This window comes from Anomaloglossus baeobatrachus, chromosome 8 (genome assembly GCF_048569485.1).
Source record: "Anomaloglossus baeobatrachus isolate aAnoBae1 chromosome 8, aAnoBae1.hap1, whole genome shotgun sequence".
Lineage (NCBI taxonomy): Eukaryota > Metazoa > Chordata > Amphibia > Anura > Aromobatidae > Anomaloglossus > Anomaloglossus baeobatrachus.
In genome coordinates this window covers 60,374,505-60,389,708 of record NC_134360.1, presented here as the reverse complement: position 1 = coordinate 60,389,708, position 15,204 = coordinate 60,374,505, and the positions used below count along the sequence as shown (strand labels likewise).

Genomic DNA, 15,204 nt, shown 5'->3' with positions numbered 1-15,204 from the left:
CCCTCTTGAACCCGAGCATTTAAGCACCAGGATCCAGAAGGCTTCCCGATGGAGGAGCATGCATTTCCAATCCCCTCCTCTAGAGGGCCTATTCACTCTTTCTATGCCGTGATGTTAGATCCCCTTTATGAGTAATGGCAAAGTGTCTGAAGAGGCCTGAAGTGGACTAACGTTCCAAAGATTGTCCTTTGTAATGAGCTGTGTACGGAGTGGAAAAAGTAGGCATGTTGTTGTTGTTTTTTTGTTTGTTTTTTTTTGTATTTATTTTATGAGATGAATGCCCTTCAAAAAAATTCTGAGAGTTTTTTCAACTCTAGATATAGCCCGATTTAAAGGGAGTATCCGGCTTAATTTGCCTTTTTTTTGTCATTTCTCTATTGGGCTACATAGGGGCAGGTAAGTATATAGCAACTACCTACCTGCGCTGCTGTCAGCCCCTCTCCGCCGGCTCAGAGAGGTCAAACCCCTTGCTGATTGCTGCCTGTGCTGGGGCCGCGCAGGCGGCGCTTTATATCAGAGAGGAAAGATTCCCGGGCGCTGCGCAGATGCGCACTCTGTATACAGCTACTGCAATGACCAGTCGCCGACCATTCAGAGGTCAGCAGCATATCACTGGAGAAGCTGTATACAGAGCTCGTCCCTGCGCAGCGCCCGGGAATCTGTCCTCTGATATAAAGCTCTGTCAGCCGCGGCCCCTCACCGGCAGCGATCATCAAGGGGGCTCCAGCCGGAAGAAGCAGGAAACAGGCCACCGAGGGAACGAGGACAGGTGAGAAGGATTTGTCTTTGTTTTTTTTTTGTATGTGTGAAAAATGGCACAATAGGGGACACCACTACAGAATGGGGCATTACTACAAGAAGAGGACCCCAAGGAAAGGGGACATTACTATAAGAAGAGGAACAGGAAAGGGGACATTAATATAAGAAGAGGACCAGAAAAGAGGACATTACTACAAGAAGTGGACCAGAAAAGGGGACATTACTATAAGAAGAGGACCAGGAAAGGGGACATTACTACAGGATGAGCAGAAGGATGGGGCACAATACTACAGAATGGGCAGAAGGACGGGGCACATTACTATAGGATGGGGCACAATACTACAGGATAGGCACAAGGATGGGCACATTACTATATTATGGGAACAAGGATGGACACATTACTACATCATATGTGTGGTGGATGAGATGTGAGGTGATTGCGCTGTCACAGATGAGAGGTAGTATCACTGCTCTGTATTTCCAATGCTGGAGAGATCAGTGCTGAGTAGAATACTGACAGCCAATGAGAATACAGGGGGCGGGACTGGACAGTGAGGCTGGGCAGTGCCAGCTCTGACCGTGAGGTTTGGCAACCAAGGAAAGGAAAAAGTCAAGTTTGCTTGAGCTGCAGGTAAATAAAGTGTCTGCAGAGAATAAAGTGATAATTCAAGAGCAACAAACGTCAGAAAACAAAAAAAAAATAATGTAGGAATGTTTTAGATGACAATACAGCACAGATTAGCTTAAAAAAAATGTTGGAGTTTATGTCGGACAACTTCTTTAAAGATCTAGGTTTATAGCCCCGTAAGGAGAGTCGTTTTATAATGTTGTCACTTTCTCAAAAAAAAAGTAATTCTCATATGAGCATGCTCTACTAGCTTTGACCAATTCACCAACTAGTAAATTGGTCATTGCTGCTAGTATTCTTACTGATCTTAGCAGGGAATCTGCGGGTGAGAATGGATCTGCACAAAATATAACTACCGTATTTTTAATTTTATAAGATGCTCCAGTTATAGGGCGCACCTCAAATTTAGAGAACAAAAAAAAGGAAAAAAATATGGGATCCGTTTTATAATCCGGTTGTGTCTTACGGGGGTGTCGGCAGCGGTGGTGGAGCAGGTCACAGGAGGCAGGGGCAGCGGTAGAGTACAGTGATGCTGCATGATGCAGTACAGTAGGCCTCCCAGATGCTCGCTGCAGGCACTGAGGCAGGAGGAACATTCAGAAACTGTCAATGGTGCGGGCTTCAAAGAAGTGGCACTTAGAGTCGGCGCATGCGTAGATTGAGCTATCGGCTCAATGATAAGCTGAGATCTCATCTGCACATGCGCCACCTCTGGGCGTCATTTTACTTAAGTATGTTGGAGGGAGATCAATGGCTCGGAGGCGGCGCATGCGCAAATGAGATCTTGAGCCGAGAGCTCCATCTGCACATGCGCCCTCTCCAGGCGCCTTTATTTGAAGCCCACACCACCGACATTTTCAGAATGGTGGCTACCTCCTCACTTCCCGCAGTGAGCACAGCCCGCAGCACAGCGCACAACCCGCAGTAAACCCGCAGCACAGCACATCGCCCAAAGCATCTCCTCTGCCTCCTATGACCCCTCTCCACCACCACCCAGTAAGCTACATTCGGATTATAAGATGCACCCCTCATTTTGATCATTATAATTATAGAATATTTGTTAAGGAATAATTCTTTTAAATTTGACAATTGTTTTTCCTTCAGACATGTAGTTGTCCATTGGGGGCGAAATTTTCGCCCTCGTTGGCCAACCTCTATATGTCTGTTTGGGAAAAAAATAAATATTCATAGTGCTGATAATCCTTGTTTGTCCAAAATTACGTGGTACGGGAGATAATAGACGATCTGATCATTATAGCAGGTCCCCCCCTATGTATCTCCCAATACCAATGTCTCTCTATTAAGGGGAATACATCAACAACAATACTATGAATTCAAGATTTACCACTGACATCCATGGTCACAGTGCCCAATATTTGGATCTCTTTCTTATGGGGCATCATAGCACAGGTCAAATTAATACCAAATTGTATGGAAAATCGACAAGTGGCAATTCTTAATTGCATGCGGAATATTGTCATCCGTCTCATGTTATGACCAATTTACCAGATGGTGAATTGGTCAGAGCTATGAGAGCATGCTCATGTGAGAATAATTTTTTGATATACAGTGACAACATTAAAAAATCTCCTTAAGTGCGTAAATCCTTAAATCGGCCTATTACCCTATTCCGGGACCATCTTCGGAATGTCAGTCCATGTCAGGCCTCTCCAGACACTTTGCCATTACTCATAAAGGGGATCTAACATCACTACAGGTAAAAGACATAGAAAGAGTGAATAGAACCTCTAGAGGTGGGGATTGGAAACGCATGCTCCTTCATCGGAATTTTCATTACTTTTTTATTTAAATGTTTTTAACATTTTATGACAGTTTATGTAACCATGCCTTTGAGGAAGGACGTTATCCGAAATGGATAAGGCGCCACGGAATATTTGTAACATGTATATCGGAGGACTATGAAACTTGAGATTTTTTTATGAAGAACAGACCACGGGATTTTTTCTTTGTTTTTTGCTCTATAAACTACATACGGACTATTACAATTTCTATATGATTTTATAGCATATATTTTATTGGTGTTACTAGTGAAAAGTTTAGTCTTGTGAATATATTTGCATAGTTTGCATTGCTTTCCCCCGCACTAGTACGTGCCTTTATGTTTGAGCCAATAAATGTTTATCTTTATTTTAGTTTCATAAAAACTGTTTTTTGACTTGCAGGCCATACATTTCACCCAGCAACATCATTTCAGTTAAGATTTTGTCATGATGTAGCATCGATAAGTGTTTAGTAAAAATAAATTTATGTTATTGCAGTCTTTGCTGAATAGGATAGAAAAAAATTGGGTTTTGCATTGCAGAAATTGCATAGATATTATTTCTCCTCCCTTGAATGGAGGGTTCATTTTGAAGAAGGGACAATTGAGTTTTATTTTTTTACATGTTTTGAGCTCTGATTAGGGATCTTTTATAACCTCATTCAAAAAAACGTTTGCTGATTACCTCACTTTCAGAGTAGATATCTACATCTCTAGAATCTGATGAATTTTCTTACCGGGAGGTTGCGGACTACATCGGGAGGATGACAGCTATCCACAAGAAAAATGAATTCGTTCTAGAAAAGAGGCATGTATCACACCATGTTGAAGGCTGCCTTTGAGAAAAATGTCAAAAAATGGCGCTAGATTAGTTTGATTTTCCACTTTGAATTGTAGGTTCATGTAGATCTGATTTATGTAAATATTAAATAATATGATTTATTCAGAAGGTGAGGTGTCATCCTTATTTTGCCAAATTAATAAGATGTCATCTAAATATCTTCTGTACTATCTGATAGATGTAGAGAAGAGATATTTTGTTGTGTGGGTGATGAGATCTTGCCACCATGACATGTATATGTAGCACCCACGGGGCAAGGGGTTGCAGTACTCGTCACAGGGTCGGTGATGTTGGGTTAGGGGGATGTCACAGATGGCCCTTTGCCCGGTTTCGTGTCCCCGAGGTGTATAATAAAGAAGGGGGAAATGATAATGGAGGCTTTGTCTCGTGACGCCACCTGCGGTATGCGGCCAGGGATTAGCCGCTTCTGTCGCTGTCCTCTGGGGCTGATGGTTGTAGCAGCTAAGATGTTTCTGCTCCCCACAGGTGGAGCGAGCTCCGGGGAGGATGATGAGGGTTGTAACGATGGCGGGCGACGAAGCACGGGGCCACGGCGATGGCAAGGACAGGCGGACACAGTTTCTGCGGGTTCAAGGTTTCTTTACTCACAGTTCTGGTTTACCTGGGAGTTAACGGTCACCGCCGTAATGGGCCCCAGTCGATCCCGAGCAATTCGAGGTCATGCCAGTGTTCCCACTGTGAGTCCTTTCTGGTTGGGGTCTGTCCTATCCTGGTGTATGGGGAATATAGAATGGGCTGCGGGTGTTTCCTGCACTCTCTGCAGACCCTGGAATCCCGTGTTGCTGTAGAGAACCTGGGCTGAGCTACCTGCTCCAAGCCACGGGTCCTATGGTGCTCCCAGAAGTATGAAGGTAGAGAGAATGTGCCTTGACTGAAGATCCGACTGTGTTCTTCAACCCAAGCTGCGCCCGGGGCTAACTGACTATGTGTGGAGATGCTCCTTCCTTTTCCCCATGTGATGCCCGTCCCCAGGTGGCTGTCCTAGTGACCGGGAAAGTCCCATGCTTCGTGAAGGCCACCCCCCTATCTACCTCAGGCCAACCCCTGGTGGTAAAGCACCTAACTGTTTGTGGTTTGTGACTGTGAGAAGCACCAGCAATTAACATTTCCATACCCGGGATGAGTACTACATCTTAAAGGAGATGCAGTACCCTGTGGCGACTGAAGACTCAGGAGCACCACATATATATGTGACATGGAGGGGGACAATTTGCCTCCTATGGGACAGGATGTACTTGTACGAAAAACAGCCTGTCAAAACGAAAAAACGTATTCTTTAGTAAAATTAATTACTATGATGATAAATTAATTGAAATCTGGAGTATAAATGTGGGTCTTGTGTAGGTGGAATATAAGAGCTTTCAAAGTCCATGGGATATCGATGAAAAAAGTGAGGTGACATCGCATGTGACTCAAGATGACCCTTTCTGCCATTTAACCTTTTGCAAATTCGATAAAAGGTATTTGGGCAGATCTCTTCACCCACACAACAAAAAAATCCCTTCTCTATATCTGTCAGATGGTACGGAAGATATATAGATGATATCTTATTAATTTGGCAAAATAAGGATGACATCTCTGAAGAAATCATTATTTAATACATAAATCAGAACAACTTAAACTTTCAATTCAAAGTGGAAAATCATACAAATGTAGCACCATTTCTTGACATTTTTCTCATAGGCAGCCTTGAACATGGTGTGATATATACCTCTTGTCTAGCAGGAATTCACTCTTGCTTGCGGATAGTTGTCACCCTCACCATGTAATCCGCAACTTCCCGGTAGAAGAATTCATCAGAGTCTACAGATGCAGATTTCCATTCTAAACTGAGTTAATCAGCAACTATTTTTCTGAATGCTGCTATAAAAGAGCCCTAATCAGAGCTCAAAACATGTCAAAAAATAAAACTCAATTGTCCCTTCTTCAAAATGAACCCTCCATTCACGGGAGGAGAAATACTATCGATGCAATTTCTGCAATGCAAATCCTGATTTTTTTTTTCCTACCTCATTCAGCACAGACTGCAATAACAAACTATTTTTACTAAATACCTACCAATGCTACATCAGGACGAAATCTTATCTAAAATAATTCTGAGGGGTGTGAAATGTGTGGCCTCCAAGTAAAAAATAAGAGTCAATTATACTGTATTTCCCCCAGTTTATATTAAATTAAAATAAAGAGAAATATCTATTGACTCAAATATAAAGGCACATAAAAGTTCCGGGAGAAAACCATGCAAACTATGCAAATATATTCACAAGACTGAACCTTTCACTTGTAACACCAATAAAACATATGCTGTAAAATCATATATGAATTGTAATAGTTCGTATGTAGTTTATATGGCAACCTACGCTTCCTGTGATAAATACTAGATTGGCTGCACCACGCAAACTTAAAAAAAAAAGAAAAGATGTTGCAACCCATTTCTGCCTCATCTCCTTGTCCTATATCTGTTAAACTTATGTGAAAAACAGCATACCGTGACTTGCAGTGCAGCAAATCCAATTTTGCTAACCTTCGTCCAATGCCCCAGCTGTCTGGCTAACGGTGTATATATGAAAAAACTAGGAAAGAAGAAAGGGACATATCCAGGACTAAAATCTAAACTCTGTTATTTAATCATATAAAAATTCATATGACACAGGCATTCAGAGATGAGACTCGTTTCAAGTGTATTAAACTGTCTTAGGCATCTTTCACACATCCGTGAAAACCACGTACCTTATGCAAGGACGTGAAAAAGGTGCGTGTGGCCCTCCATGTGCCGTGTTCTCCATGTGCTATATGTGATAACACACAGAGAACAGGAATTTTATGCACACCTGTCCCTGTCACTGCTGTCCGTGGTGCTGATGTCTTATGCGCTGCTGCTTCCGGTCCTCGGTGCAATGAATATGCAATGAGCATAATGAGTGGGGGTTGGAAGCAAGTGACAGCAGCATCAGAGACAGCAGCGCTGGAGAAGGTGAGTGTAGAAATTAATTTTATTTCACAGAAACGTGGCTTTCTCCGGTACGTGTCACTCTGATGTCACACGGAGCACATCCGTGCGGTCCGTGTGACACATGTGCTGCTGGAGAAAAACGGACATGTCATCATGTGGAGCACACGGACACGCGGTCCATGTGAAAACATGCACATGTGCACAGATCCAGTGATTTTAATGGGTCTATGTGTGCCCGTGTCTCCGGTATGTGTGAAAACGGACCTCACACATACCGGAGACACTGATGTGTGAAGGGGGCCTTAATCATAGATACAGAAAGGATTCCACGGATCCCTTATATACAAAAATAAAACCACATGCAAAGTTTAAAACCAATTAACATTCATGATTAACATGCGAATAGGAGAAATTTAATTCCTTACATTCTCTCTCTACACCTATATTGATAGCAGAAGAGCAGATAATGCACAAAAAACAATAAAAAAAAACCCTCTAATAAATGAACAGAGTATCCTTTATATTATTGAGCCCATTAGGGAACTTAGCATTTATTTTGGTAATCCAAAAAGCCTCACGCATATATAATTTGTTTTGCGAGTTGCCTTCTCTATACGGCTGACTCACTTTTTCAATTAACACCGAAAAATATGCAAGCCAATATATAAAGAAAAAATGTGTATATCCTTTATTAAACAATAATTAAAACAATAGACATAAAAATGAAATTATCCAAGAAAAAGATGGTATTAATTGGGGAAATCCGTCATCAACCCTAATACAAATAAATGGAACCCTCCATAATACATGTATGTGGATCAACAAGCCAAATTAAAATAAGCTTCTAAAATATAGTGTCTTAATAGTGTAATTTCAAATGTGTATAATATAAATTGTGAATTAAATCCTCACAAGTGTGACAGAATACAATAGAGAAATACGATTGAGACATCACATATATCACATATATCAACAAGTCAAGAAGGTAAAAGGTGAAATCCCAAGATACAGGGTGCTTCGGCCAGGTGCACTGAGGCTGTGAAACGTACGTCGGGTGCATGGGGATACCACTCCTTTACCATGATTTGGGACCCTGTATCTGGGGATTTCACCTTTTACCTTAGTGCCTTGTTGATATAATGTGATGTCTCAATATTGTTTCTCTATTGTATTCTCAAACACTTGTGAATATTTCATTTAATTCACAATTTATATTATACACATTTGAAATTACACTATTGAGACATTACATTTTAGTAACTTATTTTAATTTGGCTTGTTGATTCACATACATGTATTATGGAGGGTTCCAATCATTTGTTTTAGGGGCACTTTGCACACTACGACATCACAAGCCGATGCTGCGATGCCGAGTACGATAGCCCCCGCCCTCGTCACAGCTACGATATCATGGTGATAGCTGGCGTAGCGAACATTATCACTACGCCAGCCTCACATGCACTCACCTGCCCTGCGACGTCGCTCTGGCCGGCGACCCGCCTCCTTATTAAGGGGGCGAGTCGTGCAGCGTCATAGCGTCGTCACACGGCAGGCGGCCAATAGAAGCGGAGGGGCGGAGATGAGCGAGACGTAAACATCCCGCCCACCTACGTCCTTCCGCATAGCTGGCGTGAGCCGCAGGACGCAGGTAGATGTTCCTCGCTCCTGCGGCTTCACACACAGCGATGTGTGCTGCCGCAGGAATGAGGAACAACATCGTAACATCGGCCATTCCCAATTCATGGAAATGTCCGGCACTACACCGATGATACGATTACGACGCTTTTGTGCTCGTTAATCGTATCAAAAATTCTTTACACACTACGATATTGCCTGCGACGCCGGATGTGCGTCACTTTCAATTTGACCCCACCGACATCGAACCTGCTATGTCGTAGTGTGCAAAGTGCCCCTTAGGGTTGGTGTTGGATTTCCCCAATTAATACCATCTGTTCCTTGGGCTGTTTCATTTTTATTGTGTCTATTGTTTTAATTATCGATTAATAAAGGATATACTGTATGTATTTTTATATATTGACTTGCATATCTTTCTATTTTTTGGTGTTCCTATATGCTTTGAGCCCCCACTAACGGGTTGTGATATTGGTGTCACTTTTTCAATTGCAAAAAAGGCATTGAATCCAGATTACAATCATGTTTCTCAATAAAATGCCTACTAACCCCCGAATACAGTAACTAGTATTGCGTTGACCAATGTTGTAAATGTGTTCTGCAAGTCTTTTTTTTATTTTTCTGTTTGTGCAACCAATATATTTTAGTTCACATACATTGCAAAGAACACAATAAATGACATGGGTGCTATCGCAATTCATCATACGTTTGATGTTATAATGATTATCTACCATTAATGTCTTTTTACCATAAACACAATTCATTACACTTTGCACCAGAACACTTATACAAACCTTTAGTTGACAGCCAGGTGTGAGTTGACTGTTTAGAACTGACAAACATACTGGGAGAAACAAAATTACTAATAGATTTGCCCCTTGTTGCCACACATTTAACACCCACATCAAGGATATTACCTCATCTCTGTCTTCCACCATCCCTGTTTTTTTACAGTCCTGCACCACCCTACATCTTCTCCTCATCTTTGTCCACCACTTTACTCGTTTTCTCCACAGTGCTGCACCTTCCTACATCTCCTCCTCATCTCTGCCTTCAACCCTACCCATCCTCTGCACAGTGCTACACTACCCTACAACTTCTCCATTTCTGTCTACCACCTTACCTGTCCTTTCTACAGTCCTGCACCACCCTACATCTTCTCCTCATCTTCTTCTCCTCATGCCTGTCTACCACTATACCATTACTTTCTACAGTGCTGCACCACCCTACATCTCCTTCTTCATCCCTATCTACCACCATACCTATCCTCTCCTTAGTGCTGCACCACCCCCTATCTCCCTCATCTTTGTCTACCACCCTACCTGTCCTTTCCACAGTGCTGTACCACCATACATCTCCTCCTCATCTCTATCTGCTACTGTAACTGTCCTATCCACAGTTCTGCACCACTCTACATCTCCTTCCTTATCACTGTCTACCACCATACCCGTTTTCTTCACAGTGCTGCATAGCCCTACGTCTTCTCCTCATCTCTGTCTATCAACCTTCCCATCCACTTCACAGTGCTTCATCACCCTACGCTTTGCTTCAGATCTTTGTCTATCATCCTATCCACATTCTCTGTTTTGCTAATATAAGACTAAGATCCTGTATAATCCAAACCTCCCACCCCCGTCTCCAGGACTTCTCTCATGCTGGTCCACTTCTCTGAAATGCACTTCTCTCGGCAATCCAATCAATTCACAATCCAGTCAATTCCCAGTATGCACAGTTTTAAGTGTTCTCTAAAAAGCACATTTCTTTAGACTGGTCTGTCACATCTAGAGTTGAGCGAGTATCTAACTATTTCTACTCGTTATACTCATAACGTGTACTGTCTAATACTTACGTATTCATTCCGAATAGCGTGTGCAATGCAAGTCAATGGGGAAAAACTCTCAAAGTAACGAGTAACCCAAATGCCGCACTATTCATGTGAGTAGCGAATAGTGCGGCATTCAGGTTACATTGTGAGTATTCCCCATTGACTTCCATTGACATTGACAGCTGCGTTGGCTTTGGTCATCAGCTCTATGCGCGCTGGTTCTTGTTGTCAGCTGTATGCACACCATGTTGTGTCTTTGGCTGTATCCACTCCAGGTATCCGCACTGGGTCATGTTGCCAGCTGTGTCTGCAGCTGGTCATGTTGCTAGCTGTTTCCACACTGGGTTGTTTTGCTGGCTGTATGTGCACCAGGTCATGTGATTATCAGTATGTGCACCAGTTCATGTGATCAGCTGTACCTGCCCTGGTTCATGGGATTAGCTGTATGTATGCTGGGTTATGTCATCAGCTGTATCTGCGCTGGGTCGTGTGATTGGCTGTATACGCACCAGGTAGCGTTGTTGGCAGTATCTGTGCCAGGTCATGATGCTGGCTGTATGTGCACTGGGTCGTGTGGTTGGCAGTATGTGCACCATTCATGTGAACGGCTGTGTCTGTGCCAGTTCAAGGCATTGGCTGTATGCATGCCAGGTCATGTCATCAACTGTACCAGCTGTATCCTCACCAGGTTGTGTGATTGGCTGTATCTGCACCAGGTAATGTTGTTGGCTGTGTCTGCACCGGGTCATGATGCTGGTTGTATGTACACTGGGTCATGTGATTGGTAATATATGCACTGGTTCATGTGATTGGCTGTTTCAGTGCTAGGGAATGTCGTCGGCTGTATGCGCGCCAAGCTCTGTTTGCACCGAATCATGTCACTTACTGTATCCACTCCAGGTCATGTGACCAGTTGTATCTGCGCTGGGTCGAGTCAACGGCTATATCCACACTGGGTCGTCTTTGGCTGTATTTGCTCTGGATCATGTAATTGGCTGTATTTGCACCAGATCATATCACTGGCTATATCTGCCCCAGGTCATGTGATTGGCTGTATGTGCACTGCTTCACGTGATCAGCTGTATCTGTGCAGTTTCATGTAACTTAATTGGCTATATCCACGTCAGGTCGTGCAGTCAGCTGTATCCGCACCTGTCATGTCGTTGGCTATATCTGTGCCGGGTCATGTGATTGGCTGTATGCGCATCCGGTTGTGTCGTCAGCTATATCCACACTGGGTTGTGTTGTCTGCGGTATCTGCACTAGATCATGTTATAGGCTGTTTAACATGGGGTGGTTTTATGAAGCACATCTTTATCTGCACTATAAGGACATTATGGGAGCATGGGAAAGCATGCAAATGATGAGAAAACCCAAAGAAATGGATGGAAGAGGACACGAAACGGAGAGGATAACCAGGAATATAGGTCCTCACTAGAAGAACAGGTCCTCACCTCCTCAAAGATCTCCAGGCTGTAGGTGTTGTCATCATCAGCGAAGTACACCACTCCAGGGGGAGCGTCTTCTGGGCGGAAAGTTTTCCGCAACCATCCCAGGGCCAGGTTGCGCTGAACGCTTCCACGAGATTTTGTGATTTCTTTCGGTGTTTTCACACACAGCTGAGTGTGAGGAATCTGTGACTTTGTCAGGATGTTGGCCACCAGCTTGGAGGTTTCATTTGCATCCTCCACCACAATCCAGTGAAGAGCAGGTACCTGGCGAAAAGTGTTGGCAATACGAGTGAGCTCGGCCTTCTGTACAAGACGGGCGTAGGTCGGGGTGATGGCAAAGATTGTGGGGAGAGGCGGTTGTGCCAGCAAACTCGGCAGCAGCTTCAGTGCTGAAAACAAGAAGTATTTATCAATGAGATAGTAACCCCAAGGATATGGCACACCACTCACAAGCTCCATGCGGAACACACCACTGAGAAAGCTCAACAGAGGACATATGGTGCTCCATTCAGCCAGTGCTATATCTAAACAAGCTATAATATCACCATTGAACATCACCATTGAAACAAATGTCTTTATAGAAATATAGATATCACTACACTTGCCATTTGACAATTTCAACATACAAGACACAATAAATACATTTGAAAATCTGTTTAAATTCAAATACATAATTTCTGTCTGCGGACATCCAATGCATTAATAACAACAAATATACATACATATATGCATGAATCCATTTATTGTTCTGTATTTGTATTTCACTGTAAATATATATATATATATATATATATATAAAATATATTTTTTATATATATATATATATATATATATATATATATATATACACACAATACAGACCAAAAGTTTGAACACACCTTCTCATTCAAAGAGTGTTTTCTTAATTTTCATGACTCTGAAAATTGTAGATTCGCATTGAAAGCATCAAAACTATGAATTAACACATGTGGAAGGAAATACTTAACAAAAAAGTGTAAAACAAATGAAAATATGTCTTATATTCTAGGTTCTTCAAAGTAGCCACCTTTTGCTTTGATTACTGCTTTGCACACTCTTGGCATTCTCTTGATGAGCTTCAAGAGGTAGTCACCAGAAATGGTCTTACAACAGTCTTGAAGAAGTTCCCAGAGATGCTTAGCACTTGTTGGCCCTTTTGCCTTCACTCTGCGGTCCAGCTCACCCCAAACCATCTCGATTGGGTTCAGGTCTGGTGACTGTGGAGGCCAGGTCATCTGCCGTAGCACCCCATCACTCTCCTTCTTAGTCAAATAGCTCTTACACAGCCTGGAGGTGTGTTTGGGGTCATTGTCCTGTTGAAAAATAAATGATAGTCAACTAAACGCAAACCGGATGGAATAGCATGGTTCTTCAAAGTAGCCAACTTTTGCTTTGATTACTGGTTTGCACACTCTTGGAATTCTCTTGATGAGCTTCAAGCTGTAGCCCCCAGAAATGGTTTTCACTTCACAGGTGTGCCCTGTCAGGTTTCAATAAGTGGGAATTCTTGCCTTATAAATGGGGTTGGGACCATCAGTTGTGTTGTGCAGAAGTCTGGTGGATACACAGCTGATAATTTCTAACAGTCTATTCAGTAGGACTATGGCAAGAAAAAAGCAGCTAAGTAAAGAAAAACGAGTCGCCATCATTACTTTAAGAAATGAAAGTCAGTCAGTTCGAAAAATTGGGAAAAGTTTGAAAGTGTCCCGAAGTGCAGTGGCAAAAACCATCAAACGCTACAAAGAAACTGGCTCACATGAGGACCGCCCCAAGACTGGAAGACCAAGAGTCACCTCTGCTGTGGAGGATAAGTTTATCTGAGTCACCAGCCTGGTTAACAGCAACTCAGATTAGAGACCAGGTCAATGCCACAAAGAGTTCTAGCAGCAGACACATCTCTAGAATAACTGTTAAGAGGAGACTTTGTGCAGCAGGCCTTCATGGTAAAATAGCTGCTAGGAAACCACTGCTAAGGACAGGCAACAAGCAGAAGAGACTTGTTTGGGCTAAAGAACACAAGGAATGGACATTAGACCAGTGGAAATCTGTGCTTTGGTCTGATGAGTCCAAATTTGAGATCTTTGGATCCAACCTCCGTGTCTTTGTGCGACGCAGAAAAGGTGAACGGATGGACTCTACATGCCTGGTTCCCACCATGAAGCATGGAGGAGGATGTGTGATGGTGTGGGGGTGCTTTTCTGGTGACACTGTTGGGGATTTATTCAAAATTGAAGGCGTATTGAATCAGCATGGCTACCACAGCATATTGCAGCGGCATGCTATTCCATTCGGTTTTCGTTTAGTTGGACCATCATTTATTTTTCAACAGGACAATGACCCCAAACACACCTCCAGGCTGTGTAAGGGCTATTTCACTAAGAAGGCGAGTAATGGGGTGCTACGCCAGATGACCTGGCCTCCACAGTCACCAGACCTGAACCCAATTCAATCGAGATGGTTTGGGGTGAGCTGGACCGCAGAGTGAAGGCAAAAGGGCCAACAAGTGCTAAGCATCTCTGGGAACTCCTTCAAGACTGTTGGAAAACCATTTCCGGTGACTACCTCTTGAAGCTCATCAAGAGAAAGCCAAGAGTGTGCAAAGCAGTAATCAAAGCAAAAGGTGGCTACTTTGAAGAACCTAGAATATAAGACATATTTTCAGTTGTTTCACACTTTTTTGTTAAGTATTTCATTCCACATGTGTTAATTCATAGCTTTGCTGCCTTCAATGTGAATCTACTATTTTTAGAGTCATGAAAATAAAGAAAGCTCTTTGAATGAGGTGTGTTCAAACATTTGGTCAGTACTGTGATATATATATATATATATATATATATATATATATATATATATATATATATATATATATATATATATATATATATATATATAGCTCTGGCAAAAATTACGAGACCACTGCAAAATTTCTAGTTTTTCTGATTTTTCTCTTTATAGGTATATTTTTGTGTGAGATATAAATTGTTATTTTATTCTATAAACTACTGACCACGTCTCCGAATTTCCAGGCAATAAATTTTGTATTTACTTTCTGAAAATGAGAAATGGTCAAAATAACAGAACAATGCATTGCTGTCAGACCTCAAATACTGCAAAGAAAACAAGTTCATAATCATTTAGAAACAATACTAATAATGTCTTACCTCAGGAAGTGTTCTGAAATCAATATTCCGTGGAATAACCATCATTTTGAATCACAGCTTTCATGCATCTTAGCATGCTTTCCACCAGTCTTTCACACTACTTTTGGGTGACCTTATGCCACTTCTGGTGCAAAA

The 15,204-nt window shown here is 42.3% G+C and overlaps 1 protein-coding gene across 2 annotated transcripts in view; it reads right to left on the bottom strand.

Annotated features, from left to right (window-relative positions):
• Window positions 1-15,204, bottom strand: part of LOC142249813 (galactosylgalactosylxylosylprotein 3-beta-glucuronosyltransferase 1-like) — a 187,232-nt gene that overhangs the window by 64,511 nt on the left and 107,517 nt on the right. For both annotated transcript variants that reach the window (XM_075321712.1, XM_075321711.1), the window contains exon 2: window positions 11,894-12,279. In XM_075321712.1, the coding sequence (XP_075177827.1) occupies window positions 11,894-12,279 (386 nt within the window). The remainder of the gene's footprint in view (window positions 1-11,893; window positions 12,280-15,204) is intronic.